General features: G+C 39.3%; 1 protein-coding gene across 2 annotated transcripts in view; it reads left to right on the forward strand.

The window, feature by feature from the left end:
* The window catches only part of igf2r (insulin-like growth factor 2 receptor), a 45,901-nt gene extending 29,273 nt beyond the window's left edge, over nt 1-16,628 (forward strand). The window contains exons 32-51 of one of the 2 annotated variants that reach the window (XM_035679148.1): nt 502-628; nt 884-1,015; nt 3,049-3,208; nt 3,866-3,974; nt 4,714-4,795; nt 5,508-5,641; nt 5,919-6,068; nt 6,176-6,334; nt 6,493-6,703; nt 7,451-7,603; nt 8,274-8,508; nt 9,296-9,432; nt 9,764-9,881; nt 10,564-10,710; nt 10,907-11,091; nt 11,266-11,452; nt 11,577-11,723; nt 11,822-11,891; nt 12,075-12,359; nt 12,440-16,628. In XM_035679148.1, the coding sequence (XP_035535041.1) occupies nt 502-628; nt 884-1,015; nt 3,049-3,208; nt 3,866-3,974; nt 4,714-4,795; nt 5,508-5,641; nt 5,919-6,068; nt 6,176-6,334; nt 6,493-6,703; nt 7,451-7,603; nt 8,274-8,508; nt 9,296-9,432; nt 9,764-9,881; nt 10,564-10,710; nt 10,907-11,091; nt 11,266-11,452; nt 11,577-11,723; nt 11,822-11,891; nt 12,075-12,359; nt 12,440-12,598 (3,087 nt within the window). In that variant the 3' untranslated portion in view covers nt 12,599-16,628. The remainder of the gene's footprint in view (nt 1-501; nt 629-883; nt 1,016-3,048; nt 3,209-3,865; nt 3,975-4,713; nt 4,796-5,507; nt 5,642-5,918; nt 6,069-6,175; nt 6,335-6,492; nt 6,704-7,450; nt 7,604-8,273; nt 8,509-9,295; nt 9,433-9,763; nt 9,882-10,563; nt 10,711-10,906; nt 11,092-11,265; nt 11,453-11,576; nt 11,724-11,821; nt 11,892-12,074; nt 12,360-12,439) is intronic. The other variant, XM_035679149.1, reaches the window with a different exon arrangement.
* The last annotated feature ends 305 nt before the right edge of the window (nt 16,629-16,933 follow it).

The following is a 16,933-nucleotide window of genomic DNA, read 5'->3' on the forward strand; positions in this document are numbered from 1 at the left end:
TGAATAGTGAAACTAATTATGGTATGGTAATAATATGAATTGTTTTTCACAGTTTATAGCCTACCTTAAAAATAAAAGATTCTATGATTTGATAAAGAAAATATAAGATGTCTGACAGTCTTTTTCAGTCATAATTTGTCTTTAATCTCATTTTGTTAGAGAAATTGTGAGAAATTGTAATGCATTGTTAGTTGAGTGTATCGTTACATCCCTAGATAGTGTATATCTATATGTGTGTGTATATATATATATATATATAACTTCAACACTCAGTGTTTAAGGTGTTGGCGTCTAATAATGTATAGAAATATAACTGTAAATATTTTTCAGTTAAGCTAGGACAGGTGTATATTCAATATAAAACATAAATGGTAAAGTGGTGTGGTGTGGTGTGTGTGTGTGTGGTGTGTGTGTGTGTGTCCGTGGTGTGTGTGTTTGTTGGGTTGTCGTGTGGTGTGTGTCGTGTGTGTGTGTTTGTGTGTGTTCCTCTCTCCCATCCAGGACTCCCGGCCTACTCTGATCTCTGCCATTGAGGACTGTGTGTACACTTTCCTCTGGTTAACAGCTGCTGCCTGCCCTCTGAACAGCATTCAACACGATGACTGCAGGGTTACCAACCCTGCTACAGGTCAGACATTCAAACAAATCAACACTTCTGTACACATTGTACATATGTCCTTATCATTTTACTGTTTGGTGACAATAGAAAACAGGAAAAATGTAGCAAAGCAGTCTAAAAATGGCATGACAGGCTTAAATTAAATAAATAACAATTAAATAACAACCCACTTGTGTTGAATTTATACAAATGTACATGAATAGAGCAATATTTGTATTTCTATAAACCTTGAAAAATTTGTCAAATTAATCTCCTCTCACGCAGGTCATTTGTTTGATCTCAACACCCTGACAAAGGAGGGAGGATACACTGTGTACGATCATCAGGATTACAAGAAGATGTTCCGCATGAACGTCTGTGGAAGCGTGACCAACGCTGGATGCAGCCCTGAAACCGGTACGTACATCCATTCAGTGTCTGGCTCATCTTTCAGGTGTCATTTAACAATTGATTCACAGAATTAACCCCACTCCTCCTGTTTGCATTAGTTTAATAGCATGACATAAAGCATCATTGTTGAAATTAGCTTATATAAGCTTTGATATTTGCATGTATTTCTAAATTGATCAGTCTGGAATTGAAGTATCCTTCAGTTTCGTGTTGTAAAATGTATCGTGCTTCAAATAACAGAAACAGAAAATGTCCACAAAGTTGACTCTGCTGTGTACTTTATATCCTCTTAAAAAGATATCTTGACACAGGCATTGTTGCATTGACACGACAACTTGCAAAGCCAGCAGACAGTTCTCTTCAGTCACTCAAAGGCTCAAAGGTCATTTGCTTAAGTACCTTCGGTGTGTGCACACAAAAATCACTTTGCAGGCTCTCAGGTCAGCCTTGAACCAGTCAGAGCTACTTTTCTTTTAAATGTGATGCTGCAATGGAATCAACCTTTAACTAGTCTGAGCTGCAAATTAACAAGATGATTGTTAATTTAAACTCCTCCCTGTAGTTCACTGATTGGTCCAGCTTCTAGCTAAAATGATTTTCAGAGGTGACTTCACAGACTAATATCCCATAGTGAAAAGGCTTCAGGCTGGCTTCAGCAGTAGTGTGCAGAGAAATGTAATTTGTTTTGTATTGGTTATTTGATGCGAATACAGATGTTTAAAAATATTATAATAAATTATATGGTAACACTGTATATTATTTACTTTTTTTTTTTACTTTGCATGACCATATTCTAGTAGAGTTTTCCTTCAATACACTGATTGCCTACTAGTTGTAGAATATGGTCATGCAGAAAAAGGTGCTAATACATGCTTTTTAGAGAGTAATAAAGAGCTAATATGCAACTAATATGAATGCAAAAAGCATCAAGTAAATGGTGAGTAATGTACTTTTAATATAAGTGTCACTAAATATATTTTATTCTTTAAAAGTTACCCAGTTAGACCAGTTTGTCTGAACACGAAGAAGATACTTGCACTGGGACAGCTGTTCAATCCTCATTCTACCTGTACAAAGCTGATAAAATAAGCAGATTTTCTAACAATTACAGCAAATAAGGACAGGGATCCGTTAAGAATTCATTCACTTCAGCCACCCCGGTAGCTCACCAGGTACAGCGTGTTTCACATCTCAAGGCTGAGTCCTCACCGCGGCAGCACGGGCCCTTTGCTGCACGTCATCCTCTCTCTCCCCTCGCATTTCCTGTCTCTCTCTGCTGTCACCATCCAAAATAAAGTGAAAGACCAAAATTAAAAAATAAAAATAAGTGAATAAATTCATTCACTGCTCTCCTGGTTACTGTTTAGTGTCGCTCAGACATTTTTTATGGTTTATGTTACACAGAGGACATGCTGGGAACTTAACGAGAAACCTGAAAAAGTACTTCTTAAATTATTGACAGCTCTTTCACCAAGGCTGTAGTAAATATTGCACAGTAAACTGAAAGTCCCAGAGAGAGCACATGCCTCTGCCAAGGCTGCACATTAGGTCTGAATGATGGGAATGTTTAGAAATGTTTAATCTGCATCAAAACACACAGTGTGATACAATTATGGGATGCATTTGCCACATATTTGTTTTTATTAAAGCGAGTTCATGAGAAAAAACATTTGGCCAATATTTGGCCAAGTTGAAAAAAATCATTAATCATGAAAAATTGGATTCTCAGCTGAATCTGAATCTAATCACTTCTCATTGGCTCATTGTTTAACCTTCCTCCACATGAGATACACTAACTAACAAACATATTAACATAAATTCCAAAAACATAACCTAAATCACTTGTTTGTAATTGTCTAAAATTATTCTGGATTAAAGGATTAAAGTTGTCACTGGATATACAGTGTCTGGAAGATCATTTATTTGACAAACTAATACAATTGCAGTTGTACAAAGACGAGAAGATTTTGTGCGGCTTTGTTCTGTAAATTACATTGTAAGCATGCTAAAATATCTATATATGCGTTTTTGTGTTGTAGCTGTGTGTATTAAGCATGCCAGTACTGTGGTGAGCGGCGGTCAGGTGAGCAGGAAACTCTCATACAAGGATCACATTCTGGAGCTGACGTACAAAGACGGAAGTCCCTGCCCAGCAAACCCCAGTCTCAAACACAGCACCATCATCCAGTTCATCTGCAGGTACTTCCCCCCCTCTTTTCCCGTGTCCTTGTTTGATTTTCACCTCTTTTTTTTTTTATTAGTTTTAATTTTCTTTTTCATCTACAACTAATTTTGTGTATAAAATGCACTAAAGTATATGAATGAAGTCATGCTGCCCTTTTAAAACATACTACAAGGAGTTTTTAACTGATTATATACAAGACCAGAAGATTGGCTATTTCTGTATAGTTATTCTTAAATAATTTTAATCACTGGGTCATATTCAACAAGTCGGTGGAAACACTACAGATTTTGATAGTGCTCAGTGAATTAATCAATTGATTGTCAGGGTATGTAACTAAATAAATAATCTTAAAATGTAATGACCAATGCGTAGCTGTGGTGAACCTACTTCACTTCATTATTAAAAAACTAGGAATAAAACTGTTTAACTGAGTTAAATGCATAAATACGAGGCACGCCAGTAAGTTTTATGACCATCTGTGAGCAAGTGCTGTCCTGTATTGACAAGAAAACTTTTTTCTTAAAATTTCTGATTAAAAAACAACAACACAGAAGTAATAATTCAATATTTTGACAATCGTTTCAGCTGTCAGCCATTTGTATTTCTCACGTTAACATATATTTACATATATTTCTAGCTATATTCTGAATATGTTCATTGTGTTTGTACAGAGCTGCTAACATGGGCTCCACGCCTCCAGAGCCGGTTCTCATCGACTCAAACGCTGAGACTTGCACACACTACTTCTCTTTCCACACACCCCTGGTCTGTGAACAGCCTGTAAGTATGTTCCTGTATTTCTCTGACTCTCAGTACACCCAGCCTGTTTCATAAAGTAAAAATATTTATCCAATTCAAATTTCATGAAACTTCTGTCGACAGAAGGTTGTCCCATCAAACACAGTAAAAAAATAACTGAAAAGGAATGTGCTTTCAATAGTAAATAAATCAAACCTTAACACCACTAGATAACAGCCTCACAAATGTTTCAGAAAACTGTCTGTATAGTCAGAAAAGATAAATGACACATGTATCTAAACACTTTCATACAGATGTTATTATCAGTGCCTTTGCTGTGGTGATATTGGCAACTTTTATATTAAGAAGTTATTTCCACACATTCAGGTGGAAGTTATGGAGCATTCCTTCACAAATGAGCTCCAAATTGGCCATTTCACAGAGCAAATTGAATTTCAGTTGAGTGTAGTCTGCAAGTGGGACTACAATCAGCTTCTAGAGACTTCTCAAGGATAATCAAATAGACAGGAATGTAGCATTAAATTCTGTGGTGCAGTAGAGGCGTGGGATTCTCTCTAACTCACTTGTTCCAAAATAATTCTTAAAACTCGAGTGCATTTGTAGGACCAAAAGAAGAAAATATTGGAAGAAAACTTTCTGTAGCCATTGTATAGTTTAACAATGATTGGACTTTGGCTTTCTGAAGCCTGCAAACTATTACTGTTTGGTGTTATGTGACTTTTTGACATTTCTTTTTTTCCCATTTAATACATTTTTACAGGTGAAGTGTTCAGTGCAGAATGGCTCTGCTCTTATAGACCTGACTCCACTGATTCATGTCAGCGGGTACTACACAGCAACAGGTACAGATATCAGATCTCTTATGGATTTTGAATGCAGGGAAGATTTCTAAATACATTTCAAAATGACTGAAAGCAAATGTAGAATATTCATCATGTCGGTGTTGATTTTCAGTCATGTGCTTCCTTTTTGGGGCATAACTAGAGATAGGAATCGAGAACCGGTTCCAAATTGTTCCGACCCATCGGAATCACATGCCTCCGAGCTTATTAGTTCCTTTTATCGATGCTGGCATGTTTTTCTGACAGTTGCGCAAACCAATGACATCAAACTCATGTGCTTGCGCAGCCGGAAACTTGCAGCAAGAAGGACTCGTGGCAGAGAGGAGGAAATGTCCCAAAGCATGGCTTCATTTCAAGGAAGAAAGATGACAACAGTGCTAGTTGTAATGTCTGTAAAATGATAATTTCAAGTAAGGCTGGACATAGAAGCAATATGCTGAAACATCTTTCTACAGAACATGAACTGAAATTCTTTTTTCTACTTTGTTTCAACACAGTATTCAGACTGAGAGATAATAAAACTTGTCTAGGCACATTATTTTATTTTCAGACAGACAATCGATCAGGAATCAACATGAGAATCGATAAAGAATCGGACCGATAATCAGAATCAACAGTGGCGTTGATATTCCCACCCCTACGCACGACATCCGTTCAGATTTATTGTTGTTATGTTTCTGTTTTCAAACCTCCGAATTTTGTCCTTTTTAAGATGAGGCAGTGGAGCAAAGTGATGGATCTCCAGACTTCTATATCAACATCTGTCAGCCTCTAAACCCCATCCCCGGGGTCACCTGCCCCGCTGGAGCTGCCGTCTGTATGGATCCTGATAATGGACCTCCTGTGGTAAGACACTCTCAAACTCAGTTGTGCAGTGGTGAATGAGAGTGTTAATTATCCAATCAGTAACAACTGACCCACAGAGCTGGGGAATTGGGGGCAAATCATGGTGGAAACACAACTGGGGTTAAAACGGTGTGGGGGAAAATCTATTCCTATTATTTTATATAATGTAATCTTGTCCTGTCTCTCAATTCATCGTTAGTTTTTCGTCCCGTCTCTTACAATTATTTTGCATCCATCCTTTTCTCCTTTTAAATATCTCTCTTTGTGCCTCTTGAAGGACATTGGGCGGACTACCAGCGGTCCTGAAATCAGTAGTGCAACAGGGGAAGTGTCCATCACTTACTACAGCTCCACCAAGTGTGCAGCTGATCCTGCACAGAACTACACTTCAACCATCATCTTCACCTGCCAGAGAGGCCTGGAGCTGGTCAGTCGCCACTCTCATGTCCTTTATGATGAGAATACTTAGACCTGTACTGTTACTGTTTTATTTGTAAACAAAGCAGTGACTTTTTAAATCTTGAATATTTCCAGGGCTCTCCACAAATGCTGAGGCTGCAGGGATGTGTCTATTTGTTCGAGTGGGCGACCCCCATAGTCTGCTCAGACGCCACCCACACCAGCGGCTGCAAACTCACCGACTCTCAGCTCCAGTTCACTTTTGACCTGTCAGCCCTCACCGGTGAAGTCAAGGTGAGCTCCATAAATCTGTTTCCCTCTGGTTTGTTTTCTATTTCACTGTAGCTGTAATGTTGTCTATTAATTCCACCCATTCAGGTATTTTCCCATCGTGCCGACCCTTCTGGGCTACCAGCTGAAAACTGTACTAAAGTGAGGTTTCTGTATGTTAGGTCCCAGCGGGCTCCAGCATGTATCACATCAACGTCTGCAGCTCAGTGGCAGAGCCAGCCTGTAAGAATAGCGCAGTGTGCCGGGTGACTGGTTCTGGTTCAGACAAGTCAGCTTCATCATTTGGCATCAGCCAGGCCATGACGATGGACTTCAAACATGATGAGCAGGCTGTACTGATGCAGTACGGTGGAGGAGATCCCTGTCCTCCAGGTAAGTCTGCTATGTTTATCTTGTTTACAACTCTCTCCCTCAAAAGGCCTAGAATCAGGCTCTGGCTGAAGAGCAGTGCTTTAATCTTCATACTTCAATAACTGAAGTTAGCCGGGTTTTTACAATTATATTTCCTTAATAAGAGATTAAGTCACAATATTTGTATTGTAAGTTACTGCGATTAGCATGAATTGAAAATATGAAAAATACAGGCAGAGAGTAGTTGTATAATCTACACTACAACAACTACAACACAGTGGAAACATTGTGAAACATGTTACAGCTCTTAATGGGGTGTGCAATATTTTGCTTTGGTGTTGGGCATTGTGCAGTGATCTTGGTGCGTGTGTTCTGGTGTTTATAGATTGGTGTGTGTTACTGCAAGTTAAATGTAGTTTGATTGTACGTGTGTTGCTTTGTCACTGTGTTCTCTTGAAGACAAATTTCTCTTACAGGAGACAATAACGGCTAATCTAGTCGAGTCTATTGCATTATGCCAGGGTTTTCGCAGGTCCTTTAAATCTTAAAAGGTCTATAGTAATAAACCTTTATTTAAGAAGAAACGGGTGCAAATCTGATTCTGTTTTTGTGAAAGCTTCACAAATATTAAATTCTACCGAGATTTGTAGGTTAGCATTAATAACAAGCTACTGTTGACGACGACGACAACAACAACGATAAAGACTGATAATGACGATGACAACAATAATTAGATGAAATAAATCCTAATTATTCTGTGTGTTGTAGTGACAACTGCGGGTGAGGTGTGTGTGTTCCCCTTCATTCTCATGAAGGCATCGTATACAGAGTGCACCATAGACGCGAGGACAGATGGTAGGAAGTGGTGTGCCACCACTGACAACTATGACACGGACAGGAAGTGGGGATTCTGCAGTGAAGGTGAACAGACACACAGGAGATGTGATGTCCGTGGTGTTTAGGACTGTTTAGGATATCTGGTGGTGTTAGGGGTTAACAGATCTGGTCTTAAACCTCCAGACCTGCACACACTCCTCGTGGGCCACCCCGATCATTTTCAAAACATGTTTGATATTTATTTAGGAGTTAAAATCTGGATGATTACGTGTGTACAGAAGTGAAGGAGTGTTGTCGAGCAAACTGCGTCGAGTCTCAGAAACAGGCTGAATATTTGAGCTTGGATGTTTGGTTGGTTTTTGAATTAGACTGATGTTGATCCTCATACCATCAATGCAGTCACTGGTTCACATTTATTTTACTAAAGTATGAAAATCAGTTTTCAGTGCCAGTTGCATCATCCTTCACAGTGAATGGCTTGCTGTCTTTAATTTTTGTCACATTTTAGATTACATTATTGTTGGGTAGTAATGCAGTTAATGCTTTGTTGGTGTTGCGTTCAGGAACATGTGTATTGTGTAACAATTTAAAAACCTATGCCAGCTGGATGTACCTTTACCTCCATGTTTACTACTCTGAAACACCGGAATCATAAAATACAAAAAATAAAGTAAATTGGATTGTAGGTACTTAATTTCTTCTTGATAATTTAAAATGTTTGTTTGTGTTCGTGTCTTTTTTTTCTCTCTTCCAGCCTCTGGAAAGCGTCAGTCCTCCATTTTGTTCACCTGTGACCAGTCCGCAGGCCACGGCACTCCACAGCTGTTCTCAGAGACGGCAGGTTGTTCAGCCACGTTTCAGTGGCGGACCAACGCTGTTTGTCCCCCGAAGAAGATGGAGTGTAAGCTGGTCAGCCAGCACCAGACCTTCGACCTCCGAGCCTTGTCCTCTCTCACCGAGCCGTGGAAGTTTAGCCACAAAGGAGATTCGTAAGTCTGAAGTCTGTCACTGTTTACATGGCTAACTCCTCCTTATAATGTAATGAACCAGAAAGAATGACAGGGAGGTGCAGGAGGATGGAAATTCATACATTTGTTCAGTGCCTTTGGTTGGTTTTCTTGTTTGTTTTAAGTTTTTGTGCAAATTGTAATATAACTACAGTCAGGCACATCAAAATGTGTGTGTGCCAGCTATTGTGTCACTGAAACAGTTCACATAAAGATCACAACAGGGTTCAAAATGATTTCAACATTGTCTTTATCTTATTTTCCTTTAGCTACGAGGCCATCTATCACGGCTCCCCAGAACCTTTTGCAGCGGTAGCACACAGTCAGTGCTCGATCATCACTTAAAATATAATGGAAAAGTCTTAGAAAATGATCTCTAAAACCCAATGTGGCAGTAAAAAAAACACAAAAAAAGTGAGTTAGAAATATAACAAAGAAATAGCTGCTGGCAAAGTTCTTTCTTTATAAGGATTTTATCTGGAGGTGATGTACCATGTTAGCCGTGACTGCTCTACCTTTAGTTGCTGAACAGATTGGACTAACTGATCTTTGCAACTAAATCTAAAATACAGAATGAAATGAAATAAATACAGTGAAAATTCCGACATTGATAACTTTACCTGCTTCACAATAGAAACAAGAAAAAGGCGAAAGAGTTGTGAATATTTCTGCAAGGCCACTTGGAGCACTTCAATCTTCATTTCCACAGTCCTGAGTTTATTTAAATATAACACTCTTTCATTTTTTTATTTTTTTTTTATTTCCTCAGGTATTTCATCAACCTGTGTCAGGGTATCAACGGTGGATTACCAGGTTGTCCAGAAGGAGCGACCGTGTGCCGACACCTAGCAACAGGACAGACCCAGACCCTGGGCCGAGTTTATACCCAGAAAATGAGCTACACTGGTGGGTAACCAAGTCATGTACATTTCAATATACTTTGTCTGACTTTTTGAGGGCCAATAATGATATTAAAGTTTCTAATATCCTAGAGTCAGCTTTTGTATATATTTTACTGCGGTTCTACGACAATGTAACTTAGGAATAAACTGAAAACCGTGTCGGCGTTGAGGTTAAACGAGTCACATAAACCTGAATGGACTTGAGGTGATATATAAGATAATGTTGCAGCACTTTTGTGAGCTCTTGTGTTCTATTACTGGAGACTCTCACAGCTGTGTTTTGCCTTTTGTGCATTAGAAAAGTTTGCACTCACAGTCTCAAACTACTTCTGCAGATGGAAAGATCTCTGTCAGTTACTCAGCGGGAGACAATGTCTGTGCTAACGGCGTGAAGGCCAAGACTGTGATCCAGCTGAGCTGTGGCACCACCGTTGGGCACCCAGCACTCATCAGGTAACAAACTCCAATGAAATGAGCAACTTTTGAAAAAGCTCTTCTTTTTCTTGTAGGTTTTTAATCCCACTAGCAAGAGATTGCATTTTAAAATCTGCATCATTTACACTTTGGTTATGTTATCTTGAATACTGAATGATTCTGCAATAGAGAATAAACCACATTCTGCAATAACACTCATTTACTCTTCAGTCTTAACTGCCAGTTAATGTTTGTCTTTAAAGTTAAACTTTATCTGTTTGAAGTGTCATTTGAAGCGCATTGCAAAACATTTCTCATAAGACTTAATGTTATTCACAGTCATTCATCAGTCAGATTGTCTGCAGTATAAATGCTTTATATTAAAGACCTGAAGATCTTTTTTTTTTTTTCAGCTTTATTTTAACGTTTTGATTTATCTAAATCTCTATTTTTAGATTGATGCAAAGGCAGTTTATGCAAAATATGATGTTTTTTTAAAGGTTAATAACTTTACCAAACACAGTAAATCTTGCTTTAATTTGTCGCTTAATGTTTCATTTGTCGTCTTTTTTCCATAAACTGCCAGTTTATCTGCATTTATTTACCATGTTTTCTGTTTTTGCTTTGAAGCTCCTAGAAGTTTTTAAATGTGGCTTTCTCAAAGATTTAGTGTGTAAATTTTCTACGAGTTTCTCATGACTCTGTGCGTCTGTGTGAGCAGTGTTGATGAGGCATCCTGTGAGTTTGTGATTGGCTGGGAGACTCGGTCAGCGTGTGCGGTGAAACAGCGTGAGGTTGAGATGGTGAATGGGACGATACAGGTTCCTGACACTGGAGCCAGGCTCAGTCTGGGAGTACTCTACTTCAGGTAACACACACACACACCACAACTCAACACACAAGACATAAAATATAACTGACAATCACATTAAGACTTCACCTCTTTCTTCCATGATAATAAACAATATAATAGATCTACATATACAACTACAGAAGTCTGGAGAACTTTTATGTTTTATTTTCCACCTGTGTTAACATTATTTTTACCCTCCTCCTCCTCTCAGCCACCATCAGGCATCCGGAGACATCCGTCCGAACGGCGACCGCTACATCTACCACATTCAGTTGTCCGGCATCACCAACAACTCCCTGACCAGCTGCGTTGGCGCCAACATCTGCCAGGTCAAACTCAACGGGCCCTACAGGCGCAAGATTGGCTCCTCCAGCAAGGCCAAGTACTACATTAAAGGTAATTTATTGTTTAATTTAATGTCACATGCCTTTACAAGCTGTTGTCTTAAAAGTGATGTTTTAAATAACTAACAGTTGTCATGAAAATCTGTTGATTCTAGCTAATACATGAACATCCATTTATTGATTTAACATTAACGGCAAGTAAACAACCTGTCTGACTTTCCATCAGGAGGAAACCTGGATGTGATGGTGACCTCTAATTCAACGTGTGGGCGGGAGAAAAACAAAATGGTGTCTTCCACCATCATGTTCCACTGTAACCCCTCGGCAGGCGTCGGCATCCCCGAGTTTATGCTGGAGACGGATGAATGCCAGTATCTGTTTGTGTGGCACACCGACGCTGTGTGTGGTCTCACGTGAGTAAACCCTTTCACACTACCGGCCGTAAACCATCTGATAATCAGTTTTTACTTCGCACAGCGAAAGCGAATTGAACAAATGGCAAACATGTGTAAGTGTTCCTTCTAAATTACTGTGCAGAACTGTTGACGCAAAGTCATACGATGACGACGGCGAGACTCCAGCTCTCTCTAGGCGGAGCCAGGCGCTCGGGGTGATGCTGTGCCTCCTGTTAGTGGGTCTCACTGTCTGTCTGCTGGGACTTTTGCTCCACAAGAGGGAGAGGAGGTGAGACGGCGAGCGTCCAACAAATATAGAGAAGCCTAAAGATGTTAGAACTGCATGTAAGAACTAACTGAATTTTTATGATCTCTCGTCTTCAACAGAGAGCTGGTGATCCAGAAGGTTGCCGGCTGCTGCAGGAGAGGAAACCAAGTCTCCTATAAATACTCCAAGGTAGGTGGATCTTGCTAATGAATTAATTCCGAATTTGTTAATACACTCACATTCCAGCGTGCTCCAGGTAAACACACTTTTCCAGCCAACTAATCTTTTGATTGGACTTTTACTTGTGTGTTTTCACCTTGTGGCAGTTGTGCTTTTACTTCAGTGAAGGATCTGAATACTTGTTGTCCTCAGGTCAACATGGATGAAGAAGGAGGTGAAGAGGAGATGGAGTGGCTGATGGAAGAACTCGAAGCCCCTCCAACATCCTCTTCCTCGTCCTCCCACAGGGGCAGGAGTAACCACGGCAACGGACACATCACGACCAAGCCGGTGAACACAGACGGCCTGCGCTCCTTCTCACTGGACGACCCGGACGACGACAGCGAGGACGAGGTGCTGAGCGTCCCGGGGGTGCGAGTGGTCAAGTCCTCTGGAGCCTCCAGGCAGTCGGCAGCCAACCGCAGCGCCTTCCTTCAGGTGAGTGTCGCCCCTCCGGCGTTAGTTACGGTCAGTCCAAGCCTTGGTGTTCTGATCCTCACAGAAGTCCTTCATTGCAGGAGGAGAGCGACGAGGACCTGGTCGGCCTCCTGGAAGAGTCAGACAGGAAGAGGAAGAGCGGCAAGCCTCGCTCCTCGGGCCTTAACCGCGGGAACAACACGGCAGCCAACAGGAAACGGGACGAGGATGACAGTGACGAGGACCTCCTCAGGGTGTGATGTCACTTCTTCCTTAACGCTCCCTTCCTCCCTCCAATCTGAACTCTTCTCTCTCAGTGAATGTCTCCATAATAGCAACAACAACGATGAGATACCAACAACATAGTGAAAGCAGAAACCGTTCCTCTCTTTTGGGATTTTCTTTTGCGTTGGACTGCACCTTTACTTGGCCTACTCAGACTCTATCCACTCCACTGTGTACAGACTGTTGATGGTAGCACATGGTTTCTTATTTATTGATTGCTGATTATTAAAAGTGTTCTGCAGGCCACTTTTGACCTGCACCCTATTTTCTCATATTTTCTGCCATAATTGTGAAATTAAATAATTTACTTCACTATACTTTGCCACATTTATCTAAAATACACCAAACAGGCCAGTTGAAAATCTAAAAATCAACTCCAGAGAAACAAAAGGTATCTTTCTCTACGTTTATGTTGACTGCAATGAGGCATGTGAGTTAAAATTACATAACTGAATGTCTTTATTTTCTGTTGGAGTTTGGAAATGGAGCTGTGCCATCGCTTGAGCATTTTATTGTAGCATTGATTTACTGAAAGTAAAACTGTGTCATTGCAGACTGTGAGACAATGAAAAGAAAGACTCTGGCTGCCTTTGGAGTTGATTTTTGTCTTCGTCCATTGGTCCATTAGGACTGTATTTCATAACTGTGGTGGGATGTTGCTCAATAGCGAAATACTTAAAACCGCTATCAAAGAAAATAAAGGAGAACCGGATCAGTTCCCCTGACGTAGGCAGTGAAGGTGTCTGCTTGTGTATAGGGATGCGAACCGATAAGATTTTATTGATAAACGTCAATGCTGTTATCAGTTCTGCCCAACTGGAACGGGTTCTGGATTCCCGTCCCTGCTTGTGTTGTTTCTAAAGGGAATGAAGACACCCATTTGTCTTTTCTTGCTGTTTACAGTTGCTATGAGAGCAGTTCCTTTCTCTTTCTTTCCCCTCGAAAAGAGAGCGCAATGCCTTCCTGAAGATGAATTTACTTTGCATTTTCATCGATGAATCGTGTCAGGCGACAGATTGATTTTTGTCTTGTTTTGATCAGAGACATTGTACATAGATGATAATGTTCTATAATATGGACGTTTTGTTTGTTTGTTTGTTGTCTTCACCGGTGAATTGCTCACACGTTTTGTTTTTATGATTATTTAAATGGTTGTCTGAGGTGATTATCTGTACGAATCTCTGTTCTGTGCGAAAATAAGAGGTGGCCTTAAGTGTGAATGAACGGTGGACGAGCACGGAGGTTGAAAGTGAGATGTTAGTTTAGGTCGTGTTGGTTTTAAAGTCCCCCTCCCGCCAAAGCCATATTTCTACGGACACCGCTGGCACTAATGTATGGAAGTTGGGATTTCCGCTTGCACGCTCTCGTACATTAAAGGCTCAGTTTTGGGATTAAGGTCTGCGATTGTGGATGTTGCTGCATCTAAAGTGAGATTTAAACTCGGTAAAAAAGCCAAGTTTTTGTAGTGCCGAAATCAGCCCTTTTTAGCCAAATGCATGTAAGACAAAAGAAAGAAGTGAAGCTTAAATGTATCAAGAATGCAGGCAGTTGACTTACATTTGACATATTTTCTGCTTATTAATGAGAAACTAGTGTTTTCACACAGGATGTCAGTAATAGTGTTCACACTTTTCTAAAAGCAAAATCAACGCGACTGCAGTGTTGCCACATAAGAGTGATATGAATAAGCCCACACAGTATAAACACAGAGTATTTTGGATGCCGTCCCACTTGCAGGTTCTTGTCTTCGGTCCCAGTCGAAGAAGTTCTTGTGAAGCTTGTATCTTTTTGGTTTTACACGTTTAGAACACAGGCTTGGGGAACTCGCAAATATCGGAACTTTTACACCATTGTAGGTTTTTGAAATGTCTCTTGCTTCAGAGGTTCTGGCGTTGAGTCAAATTCAGGGTTCACACGCGTCCCGCAAAACCTGGGAATTTAGAGGCTAGTTTTTCAGTCATGGAAACACCGGGAAGTTGATTAAAATGACCAAATATCATGGATATCCTTTACTTGCTGTGACTTTAATTAAACATGGTGGACTTCCGCTCTTTGCTGTAATTTTGGTGTGCATACCAGTTAAGAACATATTACATGTTTTTTATAAGGCTGTAAATGGATTAATCTGTTGATTATTTTTTTTTTACGATTAATCATTTCTAACCATAGAATATCACAAGTTCAATGTGTCAAATGTATTTTGTCTGAACATCAGTCCAAAATCCAAAGATATAGAGAAAGTTAATCATTTAAGTTGAGTTAAGTTTAAGATTTTCTCATTTTTTATATCAATAATTAAACATGGTCAAAATAATGTTTTTTTGATTAATCAAAGAAGTGATCAATAGATTAATCCATCTCCTTATATCAGTAAATACTTGTATTTTAACCGGACATTTGTGAGTTATCTTATTATAGGTGTTTTATTCTCACCTGGCCAAACAAACAGAAAGAAGAAACTGTTCCACAGATTGATTAAAGCACTCCAAATTTTACTCTCGGCGAATATTCTGCCTTGGGCGTGCACTTGTAGATGAATTCACCGGTTTTGTATTGATTTGCAATCGTAAATGTAGTGCAATTACACAGACTATTCGAATTTATTACATTTAGTACATTGTCAATGGGGGAATGACGGTAGAATCACTTTTGGGTTTTTCTCAGTATTCAATCCACAGAAACTAGTTATTAACTAAACATATTATGTTGTTGCTAAAATCTCCCATCAATCAATCAATCAATAACGAGGGTTCACCATTCAGGGTATTTCTAAAGCTTTGTACACAAAATTTATTAAAGAAGTTTTTTGTAAGATGCCACTTCAGAAATTCAAAAATAAACAGACAAAAAATAACAACAAGGATTTAAAAAAAAAATTCTAAAGTTGGCATTTGCATTGGAAACATCAGTATTTTATATGGATGAGTTTGACATGTGCCCTAATAATGAAGAAATAGAAAACATCATCATGTTCCTGTCCCTTTGCTGTGTTATTATCTCTGAAACTGAAATGTAACTTTTCAAACTCCAGACAGCTCAAAATAGATTGAAGGCTTGTGAGCTCACTTATCATGTAAGATAAGACGTTATTTTATTGATCCCCCGTAGGAGAAATTCAAGAATCTTGTTAGTTGTTGAAGGTCTTTGTAGAATAACCATATCGTTAAGCTTCTAATCTGAAGTTTGTATGTGTTTTTACTCAAAGAAAAATGTACCTTTTGAGAGTATAAAGAACGAGGTTATAGTACAAAGTACACAGGGCAAGTTTACAAAGAACAATATCAAGAATCCATATTTATTATTAAAATATCCTTCTAAGCAAAAGTTATATAACCGAGCCTGTTGTTGTCAGACGTTTTTAATCAAAGTTAATTTTAAACCTTGTCATTCATTCAGCATCGGGGACCTCAGCTGTTGTTCTGAAAGCTTTTTACTTTAAATTTCTCACCCTGGTAGAAGGAGGTTTGAACTGGAATGAAAGCATCTACCTGTGTTTGGCACTTTGTACTCAACTCATCTCTCCTGAGGAGACGTAGTAGCACTCCTCATTTCAGAGAAGCAGATGGAACCGTTCAGTATGTGAAGTCCTTTTTACATTGTTGCATTAAGTCTGTTTCTGCTGTATTTAGCACCGAAGTTTGTGTGGCTCATCTGCATGGTACTGTACTGAACCTTCTTGTTCCTATGATGATATGAATGGATATTCTTGTGCTTTTTTTTGCCGGCACTCGAGCAGAGAACTGTTTTGGGGTTACATGAAGCTAATCCAACGTCAACGATCAAGAATAAATTAAATTCAGGACAATGAAGTGAAGTGACTTTAAAAAAAAAAAAGCACAAGAAACGTTCTGTGATGATTCGGTACTATGGGGGATCATTATTGTTTTAGTTGGTGTAAGTTATGTTGTCTCATATGTTTTCAGCTCTTTGCCTGTTTTCCTATTTAAAAAAAAACATTGATGTAAAAAATATTGCATTATTTGAATAAATAAGATCCGCTGTTTATCTCTGTTGTGGTTTAAACACACACTGTATTAAGAACGTAAATGGAAGACTTGACTTTGACTTAAAAGTACCACGTGAAAAAATGGACCAAAATCACTTGAAGGAGTGGGGCTTGTTTCTAATGACTTGGCTTATCCTGAAATATATGACTTGGACTTGATACTTGAATCTCTCACTTCTTTGAATTTGAGATTTAACTTGGACTTATTTTAGACTACTTGAAAACTGAATATATTTTGATTTGAGACTTGAAAATGACTTGAAACTTGACATGGACCTGTCTCAAATGACTTTAGACTTCTATC

Source organism: Morone saxatilis, unplaced genomic scaffold (assembly GCF_004916995.1).
Source record: "Morone saxatilis isolate NCDOM2014 unplaced genomic scaffold, NCSU_SB_2.0 Contig7, whole genome shotgun sequence".
Taxonomy (NCBI): Eukaryota; Metazoa; Chordata; class Actinopteri; family Moronidae; genus Morone; species Morone saxatilis.